We start from the raw sequence: 15,146 nt of genomic DNA on the forward strand, positions 1-15,146 counted from the left end.
GGGTGAACGCACCAATTGGTGAGTCGCTCTGGATAAGAGCGTCTGCTAAATGACGTAAATGTGCCCTTGAGCAAGGCACTTTACCCTAATTGCTCCTGTAAGTCGCTCTGGATAAGAGCGTCTGCTAAATGACTAAAATGTAAATGTAAATGTAAATGTGAAGGGTTGTAGTGTGTATCAGTGAACCCTAGACAGAGGTGAAGGGTTCACTGACAATCCATCTACCTTGCGTATCTGTTTGGACAATTTGCACATTCGGATCGAAATTACTGTTAATTAATATCATCACCCCTTTTGAGTTTCTTTGCCCATGGGAGAAGTATATTTGCCCCCCCTATTTCCATGCAACTTCATCTATAATTGTTGAATGAGTTTCTGTAAACAATAGATATTATATTCCTTCTCTTTGAGCCATGTAAATATTGTTCTTCTTTTGTTATTATCTGCTAAGCCATTACAATTATAACTGGCTATACTTATTTCACCATATACCATAAATCTATTTATCATAATATATGTTTGTAAATTTACCAATAAAAAATACCATAGTGATTGTGTCCATATAGCTGTACCATGATATTTGTATTGCTACTAAGTAACCCTCCAATTGTTCTCCACTATTCCCCCTGCTAAAGCCCCTCCCCATCCCAAAGTCCATCATTACATTAAGACATGAAGGTTAATCAATACAGAACATTTCAAGAACTTTGAAAGTGCAGTCGCAAAAACCGTCAAGCGCTATGATGAAACTGGCTCTCATGAGGACCGCCATAGGAAAGGAAGACCCAGAGTTAACACTGCTGCAGAGGATAAGTTCATTAGAGTTAACTGCACCTTAGATTGCAGCACAAATAAATGCTTCACAGAGTTCAAGTCACAGACACATCTCAAGATCAACTGATCAGAGGAGACTGCGTGAAATCAGGCCTTCATGGTCGAATTGCTGCAAAGAAACCACTACTAAAGGACACCATTAAGAAGAAGAGACTTGCTTGGGCCAAGAAACACGAGCAATGGACATTGGACCGGTGGAAATCTGTCCTTTGGCCAAATTTGAGATTTTTGGTTCCAACCGCTGTGTCTTTGTGAGACGCAGAGTAATTGAACGGATGATCTCCGCATGTGTGGTTCCCACCATGAAGTATGGAGGAGGAGGAGTGATGGTGTGGGGGTGATTTATTTAGAATTCAAGGCACACTTAACCAGCATGGCTACCACAGCATTCAGCAGCGATACGCCATCCCATCTGGTTTGCGCTTAGTGGGACTATCATTAGTTTGTCAACAGGACAACGACCCAAAACACCTCCAGACTGTGTAAGGGCTATTTGACCAAGAAGGAGAGTGATGGAGTGCTGCATCAGATGACCTGGCCTCCACAATCAACCGACCTCAACCCAATTGAGATGGTTTGGGATGAGTTGGACCACAGAGTGAAGGAAAAGCAGCCAACAAGTGCTCAGCATATGTGGGAACTCCTTCAAGACTGTTGGAAAAGCATTCCAGGTGAAGCTGATTGAGAGAATGCCAAGTGTGTGGAACGCTGTCATAAAGGCAAAGGGTGGCTATTTGAAGAATCTCAAATATAAAATACATTTTGATTTCTTTAACACTTTTTTGGTTACTACATGATTCCATATGTGTTATTTCATAGTTTTGATGTCTTCACTATTATTCTACAATGTAGAAAATAGTAAAAATAAAGAAAAACCCTTGAATGTTTAGGTGTGTCCAAACGTTTGACTGGTACTGTATATATATTTGCTACTGCTCAAAAAAAAAAATATTGGTCGACCAACAGCCTATCGACCAAACAATCGACCAGTCGACTAACTGGGGTCAGCCCTAAAAAATTATGTGACAGGTGAAATGAAGAACGCGTCTCTTCTTCATCTCTTAATGTATTGCACAAGTTCACTGCAGGTATTTACTAAAAAAGTAGCACCAAAAAAAATCACATTTAAAGAAAGTTTCAACGGTATTACCTGTATTGAAAAAACCATCCTGTGGCTATTTCCAAATACCCCGGTATACAGCATATACGGTATACCGCCCAAGCCTAGTACAAGCAATGAGATTGAGCTGTCCAGTGTAATCAGAGAACTGCCTGACATTCCCACTGAACCCCTGCAGTAGAGTGGGATATCCCTTGAGTTACCAAAAGGGGCTGAGGGTGAGACACAAAGCAGTCTCCTCAACCTTGGCCTCAGACCACGACACCTCCGATGTTGTGTCAAGTGTTTGAGGTGTCTTCAGAGCCTTCTCCTGAGCAGCTGCAGGAGATTGAGCTGTAGCCAACATGCGGTCAGGAGCTTGATCCAGTGACTAAATGGGCTGACAATTCTCCAAGCAAGCCCTAGTGACATGCAAAGGGTCCGAAGACCGTCTAACATACACTAGCCCAGGGCTCATTAAAGATGAGGATGGTGATGATAGTATCCTACCCAGTGTAAGGTACTTAAAACCTGCCCAGCTCTTACAATACCAAGTTCCCTGAGCCTACAACCAACTCTCTGGATCCACCTGCCAAGAGATGATGAGCTGGAAATGCCTCTCAAAAGGAGGCCTGTGGCCCGCCACACTAGCACAGTATCTTTTACTTCCTACATACTTCCAAGGGACCCAATCCCAAAATATACTTCTGAAATGCTGCTGTCAAAACGCTGCCGTGATGACACAGAAGATGAGGATGAGCTCAACTGCAGCAGGAGTTCAAAGGTTGAAAAGACTGATAATGTCTCCATTACTATTCTCAATTCAGGTGAGGGTGTACCTTTAGACCGGCCCCATTTTCAGCCAACCCCTGGTAGAGAAAGCCCTACACTTGTTGGGGATTGTAGTAAGGGTCTGGGCCCTGGAACTGAATATGCTGGGTTGAGTTCCCCCAGCCAGAGTCCCTTGTGCAAGAGGAGAGGGAGTGGAGTGATGATGATGATGTCAACCATCAGCCCCCCCAGCAGCCCAGAGGCAGACATACAGCTCCGCAAGAGAAATAAGTCAGACAGGAAGGTCCCCATACACTGAGACTGATAGAGATAAGAGCATCTTCTGCCTTCAAATTCAACCCCAGCATCTATTTCTATATCTACAGTGGGGGAAAAAAGTATTTAGTCAGCCACCAATTGTGCAAGTTCTCCCACTTAAAAAGATGAGAGAGGCCTGTAATTTTCATCATAGGTACACGTCAACTATGACAGACAAATTGAGCATTTTTTTTTCAGAAAATCACATTGTAGGATTTTTAATGAATTTATTTGCAAATTATGGTGGAAAATAAGTATTTGGTCACCTACAAACAAGCAAGATTTCTGGCTCTCACAGACCTGTAACCTCTTCTTTAAGAGGCTCCTCTGTCCTCCACACGTTACCTGTATTAATGGCACCTGTTTGAACTTGTTATCAGTATAAAAGACACCTGTCTACAACCTCAAACAGTCACACTCCAAACTCCACTATGGCCAAGACCAAAGAGCTGTCAAAGGACACCAGAAACAAAATTGTAGACCTGCACCAGGCTGGGAAGACTGAATCTGCAATAGGTAAGCAGCTTGGTTTGAAGAAATCAACTGTGGGAGCAATTATTAGGAAATGGAAGACCACTGATAATCTCCCTCGATCTGGGGCTCCACGCAAGATCTCACCCCGTGGGGTCAAAATGATCACAAGAACGGTGAGCAAAAATCCCAGAACCACACGGGGGGACCTAGTGAATGACCTGCAGAGAGCTGGGACCAAAGTAACAAAGCCTACCATCAGTAACACACTACGCCGCCAGGGACTCAAATCCTGCAGTGCCAGACGTGTCCCCCTGCTTAAGCCAGTACATGTTCAGGCCCGTCTGAAGTGTGCTAGAGTGCATTTGGATGATCCAGAAGAGGATTGGGAGAATGTCATATGGTCAGATGAAACCAAAATAGAACTTTTTGGTAAAAACTCAATTCGTTGTGTTTGGAGGACAAAGAATGCTGAGTTGCATCCAAAGAACACCATACCTACTGTGAAGCATGGGGGTGGAAACATCATGCTTTGGGGCTGTTTTTCTGCAAAGGGACCAGGACGACTGATCCGTGTAAAGGAAAGAATGAATGGGGCCATGTATCGTGAGATTTTGAGTGAAAACCTCCTTCCATCAGCAAGGGCATTGAAGATGAAACGTGGCTGGGTCATTCAGCATGACAATGATCCCAAACACACCGCCCGGGCAACGAAGGAGTGGCTTCGTAAGAAGCATTTCAAGGTCCTGGAGTGGCCTAGCCAGTCTCCAGATCTCAACCCCATAGAAAATCTTTGGAGGGAGTTGAAAGTCCGTGTTGCCCAGCGACAGCCCCAAAACATCACTACTCTAGAGGAGATCTGCATGGAGGAATGGGCCAAAAGACCAGCAACAGTGTGTGAAAACCTATGACCAGTGTCATTGCCAACAAAGGGTATATAACAAAGTATTGATAAACTTTTGTTATTGACCAAATACTTATTTTCCACCATAATTTGCAAATAAATTCATTAAAAATCCTACAATATGATTTTCTGGAGAAAAAAAATCTCATTTTGTCTGTCATAGTTTACGTGTACCTATGATGAAAATTACAGGCCTCTCTCATCTTTTTAAGTGGGAGAAGTTGCACAATTGGTGGCTGACTAAATACTTTTTTTCCCCACTGTATATCTATAAGATATAGTGACAATTGTAGTAACAATAAAATAAGAATTCAGCAGCATCATAATTCAGCATAATGTAGTCATTTTCTCCCCCCAGTGTTGTGGAAGAAATGTGTGGCATGGACTGAATTTCAATATATTTGACATAATTGTCTTATAATGTAGGCCTATTAAAATGTTGACAGGTAGACATGAATGGGACCAATTCTGAGTTGTGCTATGCTCACATTTGATTGGCTGCAGAGACTGACACCTCCAACCCAGAGTAACCAATAAAAGAATAGGGCAAAAAAGAAAAAGATTAGGGTATCAGATATTGACAGAGTAGTCAGGTCATGGTACACTTTTCACCAGTTCCAAGCACATCCTACTGCACATAATCTAGCAAAAGCTACATTTCTGAAATGCAATCTGGACATGTTAGGTGGTTAGCTGTTGAAAGAGTCGGGCTGTTCAGACAGACTGCTGTTCTATACAGAAGATCCCACCCAACTTGACCCCCAGGGCCACACAGACCCCATCACACATTGTCAGACAATCACGCCTTGTGAGTAAGTTACAGTAATAAACTTCACATGGTAATAGCCAGCTAACAGAAATCATATTTTCTAAGACATACTGTAAAACGTGATGTACAAGAGTGAAGTTAAAATGTCATTACATGGGTGACATTCTAACAAAATGTTATTTCGAGTAAATTCACCTCAAAGGTGGTTTTATGTCTTACCACTACTTAGACCTATGCAACAAATATCTCGACACTTGTGCAGCAAATACATATTTTTTGTTTTGTTTTTACCTGAGCAGTAGCAGTGCTGGAACTACTCGGTCCATACTCCATAGATTGAAAGATATCGTGGACTGTCTTGGTGGTGCTGCCAGCCATGATACAATGTTGCAAGAAGTAACTTTTAACTTGTGTTGATCATCAACATGACACTATGTATCAGTGATGGAATGACACTGGCTTGCTTGTTCTGTAGTCCGTCAGCGTGCTAACCAGAAATAATGCTAGCTAGCTTCGCTAAATCTGTGGTGTGGTCTGACAGTTCAGATATCAAAAGAAAAGTTCCCCACGACGACTACAACGTCCTGAAGAAAGATTGTTCTGCCCTGTCGCGCTAACTCCCTCCCACTTTACTAGCTTAGTTGCTACCCTCTCTGCTTTAGCTAGCCGGACAAAAATCAACTAGCTACAGTAGCTTCCTAGCTAGCTTGCACAGCAGCCAAATAATCAGCTAGCATGTTGTGTATGTTAGCCAGTTTCCACACGGACACATTATTTTTATTTATTTAACCTTTATTTAACCAGGTAAGCCAGTTGAGCACAAGTTCTCATTTACAACTGCGACCTGGCCAAGATAAAGCAAAGCAGTGCGATAAAAACAACAACACAGAGTTACATATGGGATATGTGGGGATTTATTATTCTCATAATTGATGGGATGACTAACTTAGAAAGAATGCACTAATGATTAAAGCATAAAAGGTCTGGACTATGCTGATGTGGGTTGTTTCACCTGGCAAGCTGTGATTAATGTGAGGAGCTGTTTTAGGGGGTAAGATGAGATAAGAATTAGTGTCTCCAAATACTAGACTACACTGCTTCTTTGTGATCTGTGAACCGTCCTTGGACGTAGGAATGGTGTCTAGGGGAGCTGGCTCTTCTCACCATGACAGGTTGTTATGATAAGAACTTATGCCTGGCAACAGTGTGCAACGGTGGAGCGCCAAGGGGCTGGGACCAGCCGGTGCGCCAACGGATTGGCTGAGTAAGTCTAAACCACGCTCAGTCTCTACTCTGATAGGCCCAGCAGAGAGCGGGAACTAAAAACTGTCTGAGTATTTGAAGAAGAATCTGTAACAATGGATTAGTTCTCTGTCTGCCCTGCGTGGTATTTCAGTGAGCCCGTATATACGAACATCATATTTACCATTGAAGTATTTGCATTAATAAATACTAGACTAACTTGGATACTGTGTAATGACCTCTTTTGTCCCAAATACCAGATTTGAATTGACGCAACTTAACAGGTAAAACAAAACATAAAGTCAAAAATACAACAGAAAATATATATACAGTGTGTGCAAATGGTAAGGCAATAAATAGGCTATAGTGCAAAATAATTACAATTAGTATTAACACTGGAATGATAGATGTGCAAGAGATGATGTGCAAATAGAGATACTGGGTGCAAATGAGCAAAATAAATATCAATACAGGGATGAGGTAGTTGGGCGGGCTAATTTCAGATGGGCTGTGTACAGGTGCAGTGATCGGTAAGGTGCTCTGACAACTGATGCTTAAAGTTAGTGAGGGAGATAAGTGTCTCCAGCTTCAGAGATTTTTGCAATTTGTTCCAGTCATTGGCAGCAGAGAACTGGAAGGAATGGCGGCCAAAGGAGGTGTTGGCTTTGGGGATGACCAGTGAGATATACCTGCTGGAGCCCATACTATGGGTGGGTGTTGCTATGGTGACCAATGAGCTAAGATAAGGCGGGGATTTGCCTAGCAGTGATTTATAGATGGCCTGGAGCGAGTGGGTTTGGCGACGAATATGTAGTGAGGACCAGCCAACAAGAGCGTACAGGTCACAGTGGTGGGTAGTATATGGGGCTTTGGAGACAAAACGGATGGCACTGTGATAGACTACATCCAATTTGCTGAGTAGAGTGTTGGAGGCTATTTTGTAAATGACATCGCCGAAGTCAAGGATCGGTAGGATAGTCAGTTTTACGAGGGCATGTTAGGCAGCATGAGTGAAGGAGGCTTTGTTGCGAAATAGGAAACCGATTCTAGATTTAACTTTGGATTGGAGATTCTTAATGTGAGTCTGGAAGGAGAGTTTACAGTCTAACCAGACACCTAGGTATTTGTAGTTGTCCACATACTCTAGGTCAGACCCGTCGAGAGTAGTGATTTTAGTCGGGTGGGCGGGTGCCAGCGGCGTTCGATTGAAGAGCATGCATTTAGTTTTACTAGTGTTTAAGAGCAGTTGGAGGCTACTGAAGGAGTGTTGTATGGCATTGAAGCTCGTTTGGAGGTTTGTTAACACAGTGTCCAATGAAGGGCCAGATGTATACAGAATGGTGTCGTCTGCGTAGAGGTGGATCTGAGAGTCACCAGCAGCAAGAGCGACATCATTGATATACACAGAGAAAAGAGTCGGCCCAAGAATTGAACCCTGTGGCACCCCCATAGAGACTGCCATAGGTCCAGACAACAGGCCCTCCGATTTGACACATTGAACTCTATCTGAGAAGTAGTTGGTGAACCAGGCGAGGCAGTCATTTGAGAAACCAAGGCTATTCAGTCTGCCAATAAGAATGCGGTGGTTGACAGAGTCGAAAGCCTTGGCCAGGTCGATGAAGACGGCTGCACAGTACTGTCTATTATCGATCACGGTTATAATATCGTTTAGGACCTTGAGCGTGGCTGAAGTGCACCCATGACCAGCTCGGAAACCAGATTGCATAGCGGAGAAGGTACGGTGGGATTCGAAATGGTCGGTGATCTGTTTGTTAACTTGGGTTTCAAAAACTTTCGAAAGGCAGGGCAGGATGGATATAGGTCTGTAACAGTTTGGATCTAGAGTGTCACCCCCTTTGAAGAGGGGGATGACCGCGGCAGCTTTCCAATCTCTGGGGATCTCAGACGTTACGAAAGAGAGGTTGAACAGGCTAGTAATAGGGGTTGCGACAATTTCGGCGGCTAGTTTTAGAAAGAAAGGGTCCAGATTGTCTAGCCCAGATGATTTGTAGGGGTCCAGATTTTGCAGCTCTTTCAGAACATCAGCTTTCTGGATTTGTGTGAAGGAGAAGCGGGGGGGGGCATGGGCAAGTTACAGCGGAGGGTGCAGAGCTGGTGGCCGGGGTAGTGGTAGCCAGGTGGAAAGCATGGCCAGCCGTAGCAAAATGCTTGTTGAAATTCTTGATTATTGTAGATTTATCGGTGGTGATAGTGTTTCCTAGCCTCAGTGCAGTGGGCAGCTGGGAGGAAGTGCTCTTATTCTCCATGGACTTTACAGTGTCCCAAAACTTTTTGGAGTTAGTGCTACAGGATACAAATTTCTTTTTGAAAAAGTTAGCCTTTGCTTTCCTAACTGCTTGTGTATATTGGTTCCTAACTTCCCTGAAAAGTTGCATATCGCGGGGGCTATTTGATGCTAATGCAGTACGCCACAGGATGTTTTTGTGCTGGTCAAGGGCAGTCAAGTCTGAGGAGAACCAGGGGCTATATCTGTTCTTAGTTCTGTATTTTTTGAATGGGGCATGTTTATTTAAGATTGAGAGGAAATTACTTTTAAAGAACAACCAGGCATCCTCTACTGACAGAATGAGATCTATATCCATCCAGGATACCTGGGCCAGGTCAATTAGGAAGGCCTGCTCGCTGAAGTGTTTTAGGGAGCGTTTGACAGTGATGAGGGGTGGTCGTTTGACCGCGGACCCGTTTCGGACGCAGGCAATAAGGCAGTGATCGCTGAGATCCTGGTTGAAGACAGCGGAGGTGTATTTAGAGGGTAAGTTAGTCAGGATAATATCTATGAGGGTACCCATGTTTACGGATTTAGGGTTGTACCTGGTAGGTTCGTTGATAATTTGTGTGAGATTGAGGGCATCTAGTTTAGATTGTAGGATGGCCGGGGTGTTAAGCATATCCCAATTTAGGTCACCAAGCAGTACGAACTCTGAGGATAGATGGGGGGCAATCAATTCACATTAGCGTGGGGGCTGGGCGTTCCTCTTTGAAGACCATGTATGTTGCATTGATCCGATCTGTAATAGACTATGCCAGTATAGCATATGGTTCGGCAGCCCGGACCTCACTGGAAAGGCTAGATGTCATACAGGGGCAAGGACTCAGAATATGTAGTGGGGCGTTTCGGACGTCCCCAGTAGCTGCATTATAGGTGGAGATGGGGGATATGCCATTGCAGATTAGGAGACAGCAGCTGGCAATGAATTATTGGCTCAACCTACAAGGACATGGGTGTCTCATCCTGCGAAAGGGATTTTACAGGCATGCTGGGAACATGAGCGATCATCTGGCTGTATAGACGGCGGAGCTGGTGGCCATACTGTTGACCTTGCAGTGGGTGGAGTAAGTCAAACAAGACAGAGTAGTTATTTGCTCTGATTCATGTGCAGTGTTAATGAGTCTCCAGTCCTTTAGCTCACGTAGCAGACAAGACCTGCTTTATGAGGTGCTACAAACCCATGGCAGGATTAAACAGATGGGTATTCAGATAAGATTTACTTGGGTCCCAGCCCATGTGGGGGTGGAGGGGAACGAGGCAGTAGATGAACAGGCTAAACAAGCACTTAGTAGTGGGGATGTTGATGTTGAAGTTTCAATGAGCAAGGCAAAAATACTGATATATACAGTGATGGTGCAGAGATGGTAGGAGCAGTTGAATAGAGATAATAAGGGAAGGCATTTATTTCAAGTACAGAGGAAAGTCGGGGAGGAGAGGACGGCAGGAAGGGACAGAAGAGAGGAGGCTATTTTTACAAGATTAAGGGTGGGACACAGCCAGTTGAATAAGACATTAAATGTGATAGGAAAGCATCCAACAGGAAAGTGTGATTATTGTCAGGAAACAGAGACCGTGGAGCATGTATTGCTACAGTGTGGGCAGTATCAGAGGGAAAGAGATAGAATGTGATCTAGTATGAGGGAGAAGGGGATACAGGACATTCGTTTAAAGAGTATATTGAGTAGAACGTCATTAGATATAGTCTAAAATATGTTTTTATCTTTTTTAAGAGCAACGGGGCTGGCAGGTAGGATTTAGTTTCTCCCTGTCTCTGGCCCACACTCCAGTACAGTAGGTGGCGGTAATGCACCATAACGTTGGATGTCAACCGCCGATAATCCCCACTGAAGAAGAAGAAGAAGAAGAAGAAGAGGAAGAAGAAGAAGAAGCAGAAGCAGAAGCAGAAGATACATTAGCGTGTGGACCCATATTGACAATGCGCACGCGCTGATTGTCTCCGGTCGGCTGCTCGTCTGCTCTCTCTCGACTCTCGATTCTTTCATTCCACTGTCCAGTCTTGTTATCGTCTGGGGTCGTTCTTATTTCTTGCGCTTGTAGATTCTGCATATTATCTCTAAGGAATGTCATATTTTCTTAATAGAGATAAAACAGCAGCAACCATCGTCTGTCAAAATAAGATATATCTCTAAGGAATGTCATATTTTCTTAATAGAGATAAAACAGCAGCAACCATCGTCTGTCAAAATAAGAGAACTACAATTACTGTACTAAAGTTGTCTGAAGTTACAGCTAGCAAGCTATCATTTGGCCTGGGTGTGGACTGTCAATGGCGTGTGTAGGGACATCAGGTAGCTAGGTCTGCCAGTGCAATATCTCATCACTGCAACAATATAACCACGTTTTCAGTACATTGTCAATGCTAGTTATCATGATTCTGTTCTATTTGACATTTAGAATTATAAACTGGTTTTGGTTTCATTTTTTATTCGTTCTACAGATGACAGAGTAGGAGAGGTGCTGCTGAATAGGTGAGTTTCAGTTTCACTTTCACAGATACTCATAAAACGAACCACAAAGACGCATCCTATAGACACACCTAGCTGTAAACCTGTGGGGTTGGGAATTGACAAAAACAGACAGCAAAAAAACAAAGTATTCTCTACATTATCAGTTAAGTGCAAGGAAGAAATGTAAACCGGCAGGAACTGTGTGTCGTGACAACAGTAGTTTAGTTTGACACACTACAGCAGGCTATGTGCTCTAATAAGGGGTAGTTCTGGACCAGAATGCTATCTTGTCCCCAGAGTGATGCAGGAGCAGCTGGAGGAGGTGTTGTATTCAGAAGTCCTGGTAGCGCACCCCACAGAAACCCAGGAGGTGGAGAGTGATCAGGAGCAGAAGATGGTGTTGCAGCTGGCTGTGATGATACGGACCATCGGAGACGCCTTCAAGAAGGACGGGAAGCTGGACGAGTCAGTTGACATTAGAGCCATTGCTTTGTGTTTTACAGTACCTGTTCAATTTCTCAAACTGTTATTCATGTGAATTCACGTTGATGAATTTGATGCAATAGACTACCCAGCAAACCAGGAACATTCCCATAACATTATCTAAGAGTCACATTAAGTTCTAGTTAGGGTTTTATCTAACATTAACCATTTTGTTCTTCAGAAAATGTTTTAAATGAACATCCTTGTAATGTTCTCCTAACATTCACTAAAATGTTGTGCATAACATTTGTAATAATCACAACAGAACATTCCCCAAATGTTCTCATTAGGTTTCCAGGTAATGTAATAACAAAAATGAAATGTGTTCTGGGAACGTTCTTGCAACATCAGGCAAATGTTATATACAAACACTGTATAATCATCAGCACAAGTGGACAGTTTTTGTGTTATGAGAACATTTTCCGCAACCTAACGAATGTTCTGGGAACTTTCACAGAACCAATTTTGGTTTGCTGGGTAGATAAACACATATGAATATAGAGTATGTGTGTCCCTCTGTGTGTTAGTTTACAATGGTCTAAAGTCAGTAGTCTAATTCCTACCCTACCTCCTTCAACCCGTCTGTCCGAGCAACAGTGCGATAGATGGAATGGTGGGGCAAATGACCAGCAAGACCAACTACTGGAAGTTGGTGGAAAAGGTATTTGAGGATGGTCAAATCACCTGGGAGAGAATTGCTGTGCTGTTCTACGTAGCAGGGAGGATAGCTGTCAAGGTATGTTATACACTGTTCTTGGTACTTTGTTATTATTATTATTGGACGTACAGTACAATCACTGTTTGTAAGCGTGTGTGTGTGTGTGTGTATTAAATCACTCTTTTCGTTTCTGTTAGGTGGTGATTGCCAACCTCCCCCAGTTAGTGAAGGCCATTCTGAAGTGGACTCTGGAGTACTTCAGAAGCAAATTACTGGACTGGATCCAGAAACATGGAGGATGGGTAAGATATGGATACCATTAGAGGCAGTCCCCCAAGTGTTTCCCCTTTGTATTAAAATAAACCAAATGGGCAATATTCTATATTGATATAAACTTGGTCATGGTTGAAGTGTATGATGTGGTATTAACTATTGTTAGAGAAAACTGAACTTGGATTGTCATTGATTTCTCTCTTTCTGCCCTCTTTCTTTCTCTCCTCTTTTTCTTCACCCCCTTTCTCTCTCCTCATCTTTCTTTGTTCCCCCTCTTTCTCTTCTCCCCCCTATCTTTCTTTCTCTCTTCCCAGGTGAACAGTTTCGCTGCGCTGGCACGTGTGCAGGTGGAGAGGATGTCCTCTATGAGAGCCCGGTCCTCAGGGCTCATCCTGGTCTTCCTCGGAGGTGTCATACTGGGTAGTGTTATCACCTGGAAACTGTCCAGGAGGACCTGACACACACACACAGTCCCACTCCAGTTCAAGAGCAATACATGCAAACGTGTGGGCGTGCGCATACACACACACACACAAATACATTTGTTTACCTAGTCTATGTATTATTAGTTACCTACAGTGGGGAAAAAAGTATTTAGTCAGCCACCAATTGTGCAAGTTCTCCCACTTAAAAAGATGAGAGGCCTGTAATTTTCATCATAGGTACACGTCAACTATGACAGACAAAATGAGAGAGAAAAAATCCAGAAAATCACATTGTAGGATTTTTTATGAATTTATTTGCAAATTATGGTGGAAAATAAGTATTTGGTCAATAACAAAAGTTTCTCAATACTTTGTTATATACCCTTTGTTGGCAATGACACAGGTCAAACATTTTCTGTAAGTCTTCACAAGGTTTTCACACACTGTTGCTGGTATTTTGGCCCATTCCTCCATGCAGATCTCCTCTAGAGCAGTGATGTTTTGGGGCTGTCGCTGGGCAACACGGACTTTCAACTCCCTCCAAAGATTTTCTATGGGGTTGAGATCTGGAGACTGGCTAGGCCACTCCAGGACCTTGAAATGCTTCTTACGAAGCCACTCCTTCGTTGCCCAGGCGGTGTGTTTGGGATCATTGTCATGCTGAAAGACCCAGCCACGTTTCATCTTCAATGCCCTTGCTGATGGAAGGAGGTTTTCACAAAAATCTCACAATACATGGCCCCATTCATTCTTTCCTTTACACGGATCAGTCGTCCTGGTCCCTTTGCAGAAAAAACAGCCCCAAAGCATGATGTTTCCACCCCCATGCTTCACAGTAGGTATGGTGTTCTTTGGATGCAACTCAGCATTCTTTGTCCTCCAAACACGACGAGTTGAGTTTTTACCAAAAAGTTCTATTTTGGTTTCATCTGACCATATGACATTCTCCCAATCCTCTTCTGGATCATCCAAATGCACTCTAGCAAACTTCAGACGGGCCTGGACATGTACTGGCTTAAGCAGGGGGACACGTCTGGCACTGCAGGATTTGAGTCCCTGGCGGCGTAGTGTGTTACTGATGGTAGGTTTTGTTACTTTGGTCCCAGCTCTCTGCAGGTCATTCACTAGGTCCCCCCGTGTGGTTCTGGGATTTTTGCTCACCGTTCTTGTGATCATTTTGACCCCACGGGTGAGATCTTGCGTGGAGCCCCAGATCGAGGGAGATTATCAGTGGTCTTGTATGTCTTCCATTTCCTAATAATTGCTCCCACAGTTGATTTCTTCAAACCAAGCTGCTTACCTATTGCAGATTCAGTCTTCCCAGCCTGGTGCAGGTCTACAATTTTGTTTCTGGTGTCCTTTGACAGCTCTTTGGTCTTGGCCATAGTGGAGTTTGGAGTGTGACTGTTTGAGGTTGTGGACAGGTGTCTTTTATACTGATAACAAGTTCAAACAGGTGCCATTAATACAGGTAACGAGTGGAGGACAGAGGAGCCTCTTAAAGAAGAAGTTACAGGTCTGTGAGAGGCAGAAATCTTGCTTGTTTGTAGGTGACCAAATACTTATTTTCCACCATAATTTGCAAATAAATTCATAAAAAATCCTACAATGTGATTTTCTGGATGTTTTTCCCTCAATTTGTCTGTCATAGTTGACGTGTACCTATGATGAAAATTACAGGCCTCTCTCATCTTTTTAAGTGGGAGAACTTGCACAATTGGTGGCTGACTAAATACTTTTTTTTCCCCACTGTACCTTCTGGTTTGCTCAGGATAAATAAGATGCTGGAAGTGGTGTTCGAGAGCCAGTGGGAGGCACTCTTTCCTCTGGTCAAAAAATAATAATACCCCAATGCCCCAGTGCAAAGATTGGGGACATTGCCCTGTGTAGGGTGCCGTCTTTCGGATGGGACGTTAAAACGGGTGTCCTGACTCTCTGTGGTCACTAAAGATCCCATGGGACTTATTGTAAGAGTAGGGGTGTTAACCCCGGTGTCCTGGCAAAATTAATCTGGCCCTCATACCATCATGGCCACCTAATCATCCCCAGCTTCCAAATGGCTCATTAATCCCCCCTGTAACTATTCCCCAGATCGTTGCTGTAAATGAGAATGTGTTCTTAGTCAACTTACCTGGAAAATA

The 15,146-nt window shown here is 43.5% G+C and overlaps 1 protein-coding gene across 1 annotated transcript; it reads left to right on the plus strand.

The window, feature by feature from the left end:
* Positions 1-10,564: 10,564 nt before the first annotated feature.
* On the plus strand, positions 10,565-13,173 carry LOC121570603 (apoptosis regulator BAX-like). Its single transcript, XM_041882074.1, has 6 exons — positions 10,565-11,007; positions 11,157-11,187; positions 11,464-11,631; positions 12,247-12,385; positions 12,505-12,609; positions 12,895-13,173. Exons 1-6 carry the CDS (start codon positions 10,986-10,988, stop codon positions 13,036-13,038), a joined length of 609 nt encoding a protein of 202 aa, XP_041738008.1. The 5' UTR covers positions 10,565-10,985; the 3' UTR covers positions 13,039-13,173.
* Positions 13,174-15,146: the final 1,973 nt, after the last annotated feature.

Source organism: Coregonus clupeaformis, chromosome 7 (genome assembly GCF_020615455.1).
Source record: "Coregonus clupeaformis isolate EN_2021a chromosome 7, ASM2061545v1, whole genome shotgun sequence".
Classification (NCBI taxonomy): domain Eukaryota; kingdom Metazoa; phylum Chordata; class Actinopteri; order Salmoniformes; family Salmonidae; genus Coregonus; species Coregonus clupeaformis.

Bases quoted from the DNA above. Each gene is read 5' to 3' on its own strand.
- LOC121570603 (XM_041882074.1), top strand. From the start codon at position 10,986: ATGGCGTGTGTAGGGACATCAG. The intron at 12,386-12,504 runs GTATGTTATACA...CGTTTCTGTTAG, and splicing joins CAGGGAGGATAGCTGTCAAG to GTGGTGATTGCCAACCTCCC. The intron at 12,610-12,894 runs GTAAGATATGGA...CTCTCTTCCCAG, and splicing joins TCCAGAAACATGGAGGATGG to GTGAACAGTTTCGCTGCGCT.